This window comes from Pristiophorus japonicus, unplaced genomic scaffold (genome assembly GCF_044704955.1).
Source record: "Pristiophorus japonicus isolate sPriJap1 unplaced genomic scaffold, sPriJap1.hap1 HAP1_SCAFFOLD_81, whole genome shotgun sequence".
Classification (NCBI taxonomy): domain Eukaryota; kingdom Metazoa; phylum Chordata; class Chondrichthyes; family Pristiophoridae; genus Pristiophorus; species Pristiophorus japonicus.
The window spans coordinates 592,857-607,223 of NW_027254729.1; the positions used below are offsets into that span (position 1 = coordinate 592,857).

At 44.8% G+C, this 14,367-nt stretch overlaps 1 protein-coding gene and 1 pseudogene across 1 annotated transcript; both read right to left on the minus strand.

Annotated features, from left to right (window-relative positions):
- Window positions 1-14,367, minus strand: part of LOC139257140 (zinc finger protein 585A-like) — a 1,288,295-nt pseudogene that overhangs the window by 270,562 nt on the left and 1,003,366 nt on the right.
- On the minus strand, window positions 1,588-9,474 carry LOC139257137 (probable G-protein coupled receptor 139). The gene is made up of 2 exons (XM_070874409.1): window positions 9,411-9,474; window positions 1,588-2,498 (listed from the first exon to the last, which is right to left on the minus strand). Exons 1-2 carry the CDS (start codon window positions 9,472-9,474, stop codon window positions 1,588-1,590), a joined length of 975 nt encoding a protein of 324 aa, XP_070730510.1.

Here is a 14,367-nt window from a genome sequence, read left to right on the forward strand (position 1 = left end):
ACTAACTGCCGAACAGAACGCAGAGAGTCGGGATAAATGGATCCTTCTCAGGTCTGAAATCGGTGGTTGGTGGTGTGATACAGGGATCGGTGCTGGGACCACAACTGTTTACAATATACATAGATGACATGGAAGATGGGACAGATTGTAGTGTAACAACATTTGCAGATGACACAAAGAATAGTGGGAAAGCGGACAAAGAGAGGCTGCAAAGAGATTTAGATAGGTTAAGCGAATGGGCTAAGATTTGGCAGATCGAATACAATTTCGGAAAATGTGAGGTCATCCACCTTGGAAAAAAAAACAGTAAACGGGAATATTATTTGAATGGGGAGAAATTACATTATGCTGCGGTGCAGAGGGACCTGAGGGTCCTTGTGCATCAATCCCAAAAAGTTAGTTTGCAACTGTACAGGGTTTTGGTGAGGCCGCACCTGGAGTACTGCGCGCAGTTTTGGTCACCTTTCTGAAGGAAGGATATACAAGCCTTGGCGGGGTTATAGTGACGATTCACTAGGCTGATTCTGGAGATGAGGTGGTTACCTTATGATGATAGATTGAGTAGACTGCGTCTTTACTCGTTGGAGTTCAGAAGGATGATGGGTGATCTTCGAGAAACATTTTAAATAATGAAAGGGATAGACAAGATAGAGGCAGAGAGGTTGTTTCCACTGGTTGGGGAGACTAGAACTAGGGGGCACAGCCTCAAAATACGGGGGAGCCAATTTAAAACCGAGTTGAGAGGAAATATCTTCTCCCAGAGGGTTGTGAATCTGTGGAAATCTCTGCCCAGGGAAGCAATTGAGGCTAGCTCATTGAGTGTATTCAAATCACAGATAGATAGATTTTTAATCAATAAAGGAATTAAGGGTTACGGGGAGCAGGCGAGTAAGTGGAGCTGAGTCCACGGCCAGATCAGCCATGATCTTGTTGAATGGCGGAGCAGGCTCGAGGGGCTAGATGGCCTACTCCTGTTCCTAAATCTTATGTTCTTATGTTCTTATGTTTATATTTCAGTGATAACCACTTTGTGGAAACGCAGTTTCCGAAGGCAGGTGTGCTTGGTAAGTCGATGTAAGACCACTTCTCCCTGTAAATGAACTGTGAGTATGCTCTGGACCTCCTGCTCAGTCTGGCACGTCATACAGTGCACCTCTGCCTCATTCAGTTACTTACTTTCTAATCTAGTGCTAAGCATACTCACCAGCACACACTGGTTGGGCCAAATAGCCTGATTCTCTGCTCTATATTCTATATAATATAACCCACTGAACTGGAGCTCAGCCCTTCCTACCTACCTATTGTCGAGCCTTTCAATCTGAAAGATGCAATGTCTAGTTACACTAAATAGCTGCAGTGACCCGTTGCAGAAGAGTTCAGAGAGAATGCTCGTGTGGTACTTTCCCAAAAGACCATGTGGGAATTTTCAATCAGAAATATTGCCGTGTCCGACACACAGTGCTTGCCCCGCCGCCAGGTGTATGATCAGATCACCAGCCATTCCTGGTGTAATTCAATGGAAGGGATTCTGCTGCTAAATATTACATTCCTGGACTGCAAACACTGGGACCTGCATCTGGGCTGCGGTCAGTCGTTCTGTTTATTAATTAATTGTACAATTGATGTAACTGGATATTTCACCGCGCTCTTCAACTGCTCTCTGAACTTGGACTGGGTCACCCCGTAAATAAATGTGTTTCTACAGCAACTTAAATTCCGCAGCATAAATCCGACGTCTGTAAATTGATATAAAGAATCACTGTAATCACTGGGATTTATTCCTGTAATGCTATAATAAAATAAATATATAACAATTATCAGCCACAGCAGTATGAAGCTGCCGGATATGGTGAAGAGTAAAATGACAGACTTCCTCCTGCTCTCCATTTCTGGATCACTGCCATTCCCCCCCTTGCTCTCACCCTTCAGTCTTTTAATGACTCGACTGGCCACTAAAATGTGTCTGACTGTCAGTGCGTTGAGCAACAAAATTACAGCGAATGGGAGCAGTGGGGTTAAAACCATATCAAACCAGTCAAATCCCACCCATCTGGGCTCAGAAAAATAGGCTGGGATTGGGACACAGTACCACAGAACATTGTCGATTATATATCCAGGTTCTAATGTAAAGTAGAAGGGAATGTTTTTTGAACAGAGCAGAATGCAGCTTGTGGCCAGAACCACAGCCGCAGTTCTCCCGGTGCAATATTTGGTTTTCAGCTTCTGCCAACAAATGGCCACAAATCGATCAAAGGTGAAAGTGACGGTGAACCAGACAGAGCAGTCTGTGGCTGCACGGGCCAGGACATACATAACAGTACACACAGGGGTGATATCCAGGAAAGATCCCGGGAAATAATACCAACTGATCTTCCACAGTATGACGTCAGTGATGACCACCAGTAGATCCGCCGCTGCCATGGCCACCAGGTAGCGAGTGGTGCAGGTGGACAGCCCGCACTTTCCCCGGGACAGGTTCATAATCGCCACTAAATTCACTGTAATAAACAGAAGGGAAAAGAGACGGTCAATTAATGGTCACACATTGTCGGTGACTGAGCCCAGACAGTAAGGCCTGTCATTTAGCACAAAAACAGCCGGGTGTACGTCGGGTCAGGGGTTAACATGTGAAGTATATCATCCCAACCCAACCTACCTCCAACCCGCTGCTTCCCAGTTTAGCAGAGACGGGGCAGTGGGAGGGAAGCCGAGCCATCCCAGCGGGCGGGTGGCAATATAAATGTATTAATGGGGATGGCAGCTTCTGGTTTAAACTATTTTACGGGTTTAACTTATTTTACGATTTAACTGTGGTCGGCTGTGTTTCCCAGGCCTCGGGATACCGGGCATTTAAAGTGAGCCGAGGACAGTTTCGGGGACAATGGAAGTGCCTTCAGGGCCCTGGTTGTGGGCCAAGAGATCCAGGTGTGCCTTTCCCAAGGCTCCACACGCTCTCCCTCTGCTTAGACTACCCCCATACAAACGGTTGTAAATCTGATAAAATACAGAGTAAGCTAAAAACTCTCAGTATGTCAGGCAGCATCTGTGGAGAGAGAAACAGAGTTAACGTTTCAGGTGATAATCTTTCTTCAATACTGGAATCCGCGAGAGATGAACAGTTTTAAGGCAATGGCAGAGGCAGAGAAAGTTGTGGTCGGTGGGGGAAAGAACAAAGTTGATGGGATGGTGGGCAGGAGTGATTCAACTACAAAATGGATGATGGTGTAAGACAAATGGGACAACTAAAGGAACAGGAAAAAGGTCCAGAGCAGATGTAAGTGGATAGAGCAGCATTACAGAGTGGGGCGGTGGAACTTTGTAGGGAGCAAGGTAAATCTGGCAAAGATCAGAAGGCTCCCATGGCCCAGGAATGTGGTGGAGAAAGGTAAGTAGATCCAAGGGGTGCGGACCTGCCCGCCTGCCGTACACCGAAAGGTGGTCCCAAACACCAGCTCACACCTCCTCCATTCCAAGTGGCTCTACTGAAGACATCCTTCATTACCAGCACATGCTGTCTGAGGAAACGGGAGCGGTAGTATTGATCTGAAAACTTTCATCTCAGTTTTATGGCCGGCTTGCAATAAATGGATAATGAAAACATGTGGTGCTGTTCCCCATTGAGTTACAAAGGGGAACATTTTAGACTGTGGAAGATGGAGATGTCAGACTGGGAGTGGGATGTAGAATTGAAGGGGTAAGTGAGCGGGGCAGTTTGAGACAGAGAGAGGGAGAGAGACACGTTTTCAAACACAATGGAGAAGTTCAGGAATGTAATCACACAATCTCTGTTTAATCCTCCGCAATCTACAGGAGACAGCATCGTGAACAGCGAATACAGTATACTACATTGGAGGAAATACAAGTCTATTACTGTTTCAGATTGAAGGGCCTGGACGATGGAATGAATGGAGGTGAAAGGGCAGGTGTTGCATCTCCTAGGTTTTGACAGGAAGGTCCGGTATTGGGGAGAACTGTTGGGGGCGATTCAGGAGTGGTTCAGGTTGTCGTGGAGGGACTGATCTATTGGGAATGCTGAAAGGGGATATGTCTGGTGGTGGGACTAAGAAGGAAGGGACAGCAAATGAATATGGGGGTTGGTTGAGACCAAGGTGAGGACATCGGGACCCTATCATGGTTCTAGCAGGGACGCTCAGGGGCGATGAAAGTAAGGCAGCAAATTGGATTAACACTGCGGTGTGCCTTGTCCACCACAGTGGTGGGGAATCTTCGGCTGAGGATAAATGCGGGAAATTGGATTGACGACCCTGTCCATAGAAACATAGTATATAGGTGCAGGATTAGGCCATTCGGCCCTTCGAGCCTGCACCACGATTCAATATGATCATGGCTGATCATTCCCTCAGAACCCCTGTCCTGCTTTCCCTCCAGACCCCTTGGTCCCTTCAGCGTAAGGGCCATACCTAACACCCTCTTAAATATATCCAATGAACTGCATCAACGACTCTCTGCGGGAGGGAATTACTCAGGTTAACAACTGTCTGAGTGAAGAGGTTTCTCCTCATCTTGGTCCTAAATGGCCTATCCCTGATCCTGAGACTATATCGCCTCGTTCTGGACTTCCCCAACATCAGGAACATACTTTAACTCTATCCTCAAGTTCTAGATTCCCCCATGAGGGGAAACACCCTCTCTGCATCTACCCTGTCGAGCCACCTCAGAATCTTATACGTTTCAATAACATCACCGCGCATTCTTCTAAACTCCAACCAATATATGCTCAACCTGCTCATCCTTTCCTCATAAGTCAACACATTCATCTCAGGAACCAGCCTGGTGAAAATTCTCTGACAGGGCATGGTAACTGCAGGAAGATAATCAACCAGAGGGTGTGTGGAATGGGGAACCATCCCACCACTGTAGCCTCTCAGCCCGAAGTATTGACTCAACGGTAACTGTCTCCATGACTCTGCTTCGCCCCTCCTCTCCTACCCACTCCACGCTAGGTTACTGACTCACAGGATCATGACCACAGAGGATCGATATCCTCAGCTCAGAAAAAGGAAGACATGCTGTAAACACTAGTGTGGGAGGTGGCTTCTTCGGAACAGATGGAACGTAGGCAGCGACATTTGGAGAGTATAATAGAGTCCTTCCAGCAAGCTAGGTGAGAGGTCATATAATCAAGGTAGCTGTCAGAATCGGCCGCAGTCTGATAGATATTGGTAGAGAGCCGATCCTCGGAAATGCACTTAGAGATGTTGCAGACAGGAAGGGAAGTGACAGACGGAGCATGAGAAGGAGAGAGAGTGGCGCAAATTATAAGCAAGGTTGATCACGTAAATATAATTATAATTCTAATTTTAATTATTAATAATAATATTTATAATAATTAATATTTTTATTAATAATAATAACAATTACTTTTATATATATCGCAGGTTTAACCTAGTTAAACTTCGCAAGGCGCCTCAAAGCAGGACAACACAGATACATATGACACCGACAGAAAATAATAAATTAAGGCATATTACCAAAAGCTTGCTAAAAGGGTTGATTTTCAGGATATCTTTAAAATGGAAAGTTGGTTAGAGATGTGGAGAGGTTCAGGGAGGGATTCCAGAGTTTAGGTCCCAAACAAATGAAGGTAAGGTCACCGATGGTTCAGCAGTATAATGAGGGATGTTCGAGAGGGCAGCATTTGAAGAGCGGAGCTATCTTGAGGGGTTGTGAGTCTGAAAAAGTTTACAGAGGTAGGGAGCTGCAAAGCTATGGAGAGATGTGTAAACAAGGATGAGAATTTTCAAAATCGTGGCGTTCTTTAACCGGGAGCCAATGTAGGTCAGTAAACATAGGGGTGAGGTGATCATGACTTTGTGCGAGTTAGGAAATTTTCCAGTTCATGGCTGGAAAATGACATTGCGCGAAGACAGTCATCAATGAACCTGAAAAATATGTGAAGGAGAGGACAGGAGTAGAATTGGAACAACGAAGCTTCCCTGTATCCCAAGAAAAGACAGCATAGCTAGACACCTTCCGAGTTCCCACACCGGCATTTTGGAGTGTTGGGATAGAACATTGTTCAGACCAGAGGTCCAGCACTTGTACTTTCAGCAAGGGCAGTGCACTGGGGTCAGGATCAGGATCAGCAACCTGCAAGGGTTTTCATTCCCAGCCCAAAGCCGGTGAGGGCGAGAGGACTTCCAGTGTGAATGGTGAGTGAATTATCTTGTAAATGCAGCCCTCAGATTGTATCAGCGGGGATAGGGGCAGGGAAACTCGACATCCGCTCTGAGTTTCAGGGGAGCATGGGCTTACTGGGCAATATACTGGACATTTTCCATACCTCGGGAGCTCACTGTCAACAAGGGCAGACTTTGATGGCAAAGTCCAACACTGCCTTCAGTGTGTCAGTGCAGCCTTCGGACACCTGAAGAAGGAAGTGTTTGGAGACCAGGACCTTAAACCCTGGACCAAGCTCATGGTCTACCGGGCAGTAGTGATACCCGCCCTCCTATAAGCTTCAAACTAATGGAATATTTACAACAGGCACCTCAAAGCACGAGAGAAGTACCAACGCTGCCTCCGCAATTTCCTGCAAATTAATTGGCCGGAGTGGCGCAACAACATCAGTGTTATCGGTCAGGCCAACATCCCCAGCATCGAAGCATTAACCAAAGTCAATCAGCTCCGTTGGGCGGGCCACATCGTCGGCATGCCTGACATGAGATTCAAAAAGCAAACGCTCCACCCGGTAATTCGTTATTGAAAGCGAGCCACATGTGGGCAGAGGAAACGCACCATGACACATTCAAAACCTACTTGAAGAAATGGAACATCCCCACCTACACCTGGCAATCCCTGGCCCAAGCCAAGGCAAATTGGAGGCAAAGCATCCGCATGGCGCAGAGCACCTCGAGTAAAGTTGCCGAGAGCAAACTGAAGCCAAGCGTAGATCGCGGAAGTAGGACGCAGCAACCCAGGCACCTCACACTCCCGTTCGTTCAACCACCGTCTGCCTCACCTGTGACAGAGAATACAAGTCATGCATTGGACTCTTCAGCCCTCTGGGACCTAAGTTTTAGTGTGGAATCGAATCATTCTCGATTCCGAGCGTGCGCCTCAGAAGAGGCAGGAGAAGTAATAAGGATAAGGCTTAAGCCATTTAGGACCGAGATGAGGAGATACTTCTTCACCCAGAGAGTGGTGAACCTGTGGAATGCTCTACCACAGAACGTTGTTGAGGCCAATTCACAAAATATATTCAAAAAGGAGCTAGATGAAGTCCTTACAACTAGGTGGAACAAGGGCTATGGCGAGAAAGCAGGAATGGGGTTCTGAAGTTGCATGTTCAGCCATTAACTCATTGAATGGCGGTGCAGGCTAGAAGGGCCGAATGGCCTACTCCTGCACCTATTTTCTATGTTTTTATGTTTCTATGAACCACACTCAGTACATCCGACAGTGACAGAAACTCCGACTAATAAATGGTTACTGGGGTACGGTGTTCCACACTGGTTCGTGACCCACGCTCAGTCTATCCGACAGTGACACACACTCCCAGTAATACATGGTCACTGGTGTACAGTGTTCCACACTGAATCGTCACCCACAGTCAGTAGATGATACAATGACAGACTCTCCTAGTAACACATTGTCACTGGGGCACGGTGTTCCACAACGGTTAGTGACCAACTCTCAGTGTTACGTACAGTGACACACACTCCCACTAATACATGGTCACTGGGGTATTGTGTTTCACTCTCGTTAATGGCCCACACTCAGTACATCCTCCAGCAGCACACACTCCCAGTAATACATGGTCACTGGCGTACGTTGTTCCACACCGGTTCCTGACCCACACTCAGTATATCCTACAGTGACACACACTCCCAGTAATACATGGTCACTGGGGTACATTGTTCCAGACCGTTTAGTGACCCACACGCAGTATATCCTACAGTGACATACACTTCCAGTAATACAAGGTCACTGGGGTACAGTGTTCCAGACCGGTTAGTGACCCCCACTCAGTATATCCTACAGAGACAGATATGCCCAGTAATACATGGTCAATGGGGTACGATGTTTCACTCTAGTTAATGACCCATACTCAGTATATCCGACAGTGAAACACACTCTCGATAATACATGGTCACTGGTGTACGGTGTTCCACAACGGTCAGTGACCCACACTCAATATATCCTACAGTGACACACACTCCCAGTAATACATGGTGACTCGGGAACGGTGGGCCACACAGGTTAGTGACCAACAGTCGGTACAGTTCTACAGTGAACAACACTCCCAGTAATAAATGTTCACTGGGGTATGATGTTCCACGCCGGGTAGTGACTCACACTCAGTAAATCATAAAGTGACAGACACTCCAACTTATACATGGTAACTCGGTTAAAATGTTCCGAGCCAGTTAGTGACTCACACTCAGTAAATCCTACAGTGACAGACACGCCCAGTAATATATGGTCCCTGGGATACGGTGTTCCACACCTGTTAGGGACCCACACTCAGTATATCCTACAGTGACAGACACGCCCAGTAACACATGGTCACTGGGGTATGGTGTTCCACAACGGTTAGTGACCCACAGTGAGTATATCCTACAGTGACAGACACTCCCGGTAATATATGGTCTCTGCGATACCGTGTTCCACACCGGTTAGTGACCCACACACAGTATATCCTACAGTGACAGACACGCCCACTACTACATGGTCACTGGGGCCCAGTGTTCCACACCGGGTAGTGACCATTAGTGAGTACACATCTACAGTGAAAGACACTCCCAGTTCTACATGGTCACTGTGATACAGTGTTCCACACCGGTTAGTGACCCACACTCATTACATTCTACAGTGACAGACACTCCCAGTAATACATGGTTACTGAGGTACGGTATTCCACACCGATTAGTGACCCACGCTCAGTATATCCTACAGTGATAGAAACTCCCAGTAATACATGGTCACTGGGATACAATGCTCCACACCGGTTAGTGATCAACACTCAGTACATCGTACAGTGACAGACACTCCCTGTAATACATTGTCACTGGGGTATCATGATCCATGCCCGGTAGTGACTCACACTCAGTAAATCTGACAGTGACAGACACTCCAACTAATACCTTCTCTCAGATAGTTGCGCGGAGTAAGGACTGTTTCATAAGTACACAATATTCGACGAAAGACAATAGCTTGATAATTCAATCATCCTGTTAGTTACAAACACAAGTTTATGTTTAGATGGAGCAACTGAATCAAGCCACAGTGGTTATTCAGGCCATTTTTCTGAACGGAGTGATATCACCGATCAGGTATCTGTATACCCGTGAGCACAAGTCAAGGATGTAACATTATCAGTGAAAGGGCAAAACAAGAGACCAGCTCAAACACAGATTTGCACTACTTCAATGGCTTTAGTCACTCACCAGGAACACCAATGATGGCAATGAATGTGTAGCATATTTTCTCGGCATATCGAATTGGAAGCATTTCCTTGTGAAACGATGTGCCTCTTCGTGCTGCAGGCAATCTCCCTGATTTATACTTTGAGGCGGTACAATTCCAGCGCCTTTAAGTTATACCCTGCAGTCTCTCCACGGGGACATTGAGGTTGCAACATCGATCAAAACAGTTATTTTTAAAACTTGAACAAACAGATTACAACAGCCGATTTAACTCCCTCTAGTGAACGAATATATTTACTGCAGAAATTCAAATTGGAAACCCCAAAGACTGGACAATTCTGCTCACATTAATTAACTCATGAAAGTTTCCAGCTGTCTCGTCCCAGCAATTGGATTGTTGTTTCAAAAACCATCAGGCCAAACTGGAGATCGCATATTGTTTTGGGTGATTTTATTTACTCTGCTGTGGTCATTCAGTAATTACATTCCCAATGTTAATGTATGGCCCTGAGGGCTGGTCTACTGCACTCTGTGATGTGGCTGTCTTCTTTAACTGCAGCTATTCAGTAATTACATTCACAATTTTAGAGTCTCAGGGCTGTTCTCCTGCTTTCTGTGATGTGGCTGCTTTCTTTAACTGTAGCTATTCAGTAGTTACTTTCCCGATGTTGGAGTATCTCTCTCAGGTCTTGTGTACTACAAAGGGGGTCGTGGCTGCCCTTTTAAATGAAGGCATTCAGTAGTTAAATTACAAATGTTAGAATGTCCTCCTCAATGCTGTTCAAGTGCAGTCTCGGAAGTGGCTGATCTCTTTAACGAGGGAAATCCAGTCAAACAATTAAAATGGGGAATGTCAATGATCGTCCTCAAACTAATACAGGTACTCATATTTATTAAACCTCTCATACCCATACAGCACCTCATATACATGCGGTGCCTCATACTCGTAGCTTACCTAAAAGTAATACAGCACCTCAAACTGATACAGCAAAAACAATGCAAACTAATACAGCACTTCTCATCATACAGACATTCAAAATAATGCAGCACATCAAAGTGATTGAGAATCTCAAACTAGTACAGCCTCTCAAACCAAGAGAACCTCAAACGAAAACAATCCTTTAATATTACAAAGTACTTCAAACTAAAACTAAATCTAATACAAACCCTCAAATTAAAAGATAACCTCAAACTAAAAGAGAACCTCAAAGTAAGAGAACCTCAAACTAATCAAGAACGTCAAACTAACTTAAAAAATCTATAGAGAACCTCAAAGTAATACATACCCTCAACATAACAAAGAAACTAAAACTAATACAGACCCTCAAACTAATAGAGAGACTCAAACTATTAATGAAACGCATACTAATATTGAAATTCAAACCAAGATAGAAACTGAAACAAGCAAACTCAAACTAATAGGGACCCACAGAATAATCTACTCAAACCAATAGAGAACCTCAAACTAATCGGGACGCTCAAAATAATCCAACTATTCAAACTAATTAAGAAACTCTAACTAATACAGTCCCTTAAACTAATACAGACCCTCAAACTCATACAGACCCTCAAACTAATACAGCCTCTCAAACTAATACAGACCCTGAAGCTAATGCAGTCGCTCAAACTAATATAGTCCCTCAAACTAATACAGCGACTCAAACTAATACAGACCCTCAAACTAATACAGACACTCAAACTAATACAGCCCCTCAACCTAATACAGACTCTCAAGCTAATACAGTACCTCCAACTAATACAGTCCCTCAAAATGAAACAGACCCTCAAACTAATACAGCCCCTCAAACTAATACAGTCCCTCAAGCTAATATAGTCCCTCAAACTAATACAGTCCCTCAAACTAATAACACTCCTCAAACTAATACAGACCCTGAATCTAATACAGTCTCTCAAATTAATACAGTCCCTCAAACTAATACAGCGACCCAAACTAATACAGTCCCTCAAACTAATACAGCGACCCAAACTAATACAGTCCCTCAAACTAATACAGATCCCAAACGAGTAAACAACCACAAATTAGTAGATTTCCTAATACCTATAGAGGACCTAAGACAAATACAGCTCCTTAAAATAATACAACAAATCAAACTTTTCGAGGATCTCAAATTAATATATTTCCTCAAAGTAATAGAGAACCTCAAACTAATACAAGAACTGAAACTAATACAGCCCCTTAAACTAATGCAGCCCATCAAAGAAATATAGATCCTTAAACTATTAGATAACCTCAAACTAATAGAGAAATTCAAACTAATTGAGAACATATAACTTACAGAGAAGCCCAAAATATTACAGCCCATCAAACTGATAGAGCAACGCAAATTAATAGAGAATCTCCAACCACGACAGGACCTCAAACTAATAGAGAACCTCTAATTCATGCAGACCCTAAAACTAATAGAGAACGTCAAGCTAATAGAGAACCTCAAACTAATGGAGGACCTTAAAACTAAAACTCCACCACACACAGCAAGTTATATTCATACAGCCATTGAAATTAACACAACATTTCCGATAAATCAGCCTATACACTAATACAGCCCCGAGAACTAATAGAGAATGTGAAACAGATACAGCCCCTAAAACAATAAAGATCCTCAAACTAATAAATAACCGCAAACTACTGGAGAACCTCAAAATACCACAGCCCCTCAAACTGATAAAAACCCTCAAATATATACAGAATCTCAAATAAATAAAGAAGCGTAAAATGGTACAACACTTCCAACCATTTAGAGAAACTCCAACTAATATAGTCCCTCAAACAATGAGAGAAACTGAAACCAATATGAGAACCTCAAACAAATACAGCCATCTAAAATAATACACCGCAAACTTTTCGAGAAACTCAAACTAATAAAGCCCCTCAAAATATTATAGAACCTCATACGAATAGAGAACGTGAATGTAATAAAGAAACTCCAACTAATAGATAAGTAATAGCGCAGGAAATCTAGCATCTAGCCGACAAACACGACGTGGGTGGATATTTCAGTGCAGTAGAACCTATGACACAAGGTCGTATTCCACTGAAAGTCAAGAACGGAGAGGTGCTCATCAAGGACAGTGAGGCTTTCAGTTGCCACTGGAAGGAACACTTCGAGGATCTTCGGCACCAACAATGTGTCCATGACGTGAGTGGCCTTGACTGCATCCCACAGCATGCTACCCATCACCTCGTTGACACAATCGCAGTTCGGCACGATTTTGAAAAGGCCATCCGGCAACTAAAAACAACAAGGCCTCAGGAGCAGATGGAATGCCCTCGGAAGTACTGAAGCTTGGCGGTGAAGCACTACAGGTAAGGATTCATGACCTCATCTGTCTTATATGGAACAAGGAGATCACACCAGGAGATCTCAGACTAAGTTTAATTGTGATGATCATAAAGAAAGCTGACGAGTCCGACTACAGAGGAATGTCGCTGCTCTCGACAAAAAGCAAAGTAATCGCAAGAATTCTCCTCAACCACCTTCTCCCTGTGGCTGAGGAACTCCTCCCAGAGTCGCATTGCGGATTCCGCCCAGTAATTGGCACAATGGATATGATCTTCACAACGCGGCAGATACAAGAGAAATGAAGTGAATATCACCAACACTTGTACATGGCATTTTTTTGATCTCATGAAAGCCGCCAATTCTGTCAACCATGAGGGATTATGGAGCGTCCTCCTCAGATTCGGCTGCACATAAAGGTTTGTCACGATACTCCGCCTTCTGCTGGACGGAATGCTAGCCGTGCTCCCGATCAACGCATCCACCACAGAACCATTCCACGTACGGACCGGGGAGAAGCAAGGCGCTGTCATCGCACCACGCGCTTCTCGATCTTCCTTGCTGCTATGCTCCATCTCACGTTCAGCAAGCTCCCCTCTGGAGAGGAGCTAATTTACAGGCCAAACGGAAATCTGTACAACATCTGCCGCCTCCCTGCCAGAGTGAAGTTCATCCCAACCTCCTTCACGGGACTACAGTACGCGAACGATGCCTGTGCCTGCGCACATTCGTTGACCGAACATGAAGCCATCTTGAACACCTTCTCCGAACCATACGAGAGCATGGACCTTACATTAAACAGCCTGAAGAGAAAAGTCCAAGACCATCCTGGCTCAACACACAGCACTGCCCCCGCCGTTATCAAGCTCCATAAAGAGGACAACATGGACAATTTTCCATACCTCCTGAGACGACTGCCAACAAGGACAGACTTCATCAAATTCAAGAGGCTGCAGCGTGACTTGGATAGGTTAGGTGAGTTGTCAAATGCATGGCAGATATAATGTAGATACCTGTGAGGTTATCCATTTTGGTAGCGAAAGCTGGAAGGCAGAATATTATATGAATGGTGACAGATTAGAAAAAGTGGAGGTGCAACGAAACCTGGGTGTCATGATACATCAGTCATTGTAAGTTGGCATGCAGGTACAACAGACAGTGAAGATGGCAACTGGCATGTTGCCTTCGTAACGAGAAGATTTGAGTGCAGGATCAGGTAGGACTTAATGCATTTGTACAGGGGCTTGGTGAGGCCACAACTTGAATATTGTGTAGAGTTTTGAACTCCCAATCTGACGAAGGACATTCTTGCCACTGAGGGAGTGCAGCGAAGTTTCACCAGACTGATTCCCTGGATGGTAGTACTGACAGAAGAAGAAAGGCCGGATCAACTAGGCTTATATTTAGTGGAATTTAGAAGAAAGAGAGGGGATCTCATAGTCGCAAATTAAATTCTGACGGGATTGGACAGGTTAGATGCAGGAGGAATGTACCCGATATTGTAGAAGCCCACAACCAGGGGTCAAAGTCTTATGATAAGTGGTAAGCCATTTAGGGCCGAGATGAGGATACATTTCTTCACTCAGAGAATTGTGAACCTGTGGAATAATCTACAAAGAAAGTTGTTGATGCCATTTCGTTACATTTTACAAAGGGAGTTCGCGGTGGCCCTTCGGCTA

Bases quoted from the DNA above. Each gene is read 5' to 3' on its own strand.
- LOC139257137 (XM_070874409.1), bottom strand. From the start codon at position 9,474: ATGCTTCCAATTCGATATGCCGAGAAAATATGCTACACATTCATTGCC. The intron at 2,499-9,410 runs GTGAGTGACTAA...TGTTTATTACAG, and splicing joins TGCCATCATTGGTGTTCCTG to TGAATTTAGTGGCGATTATG.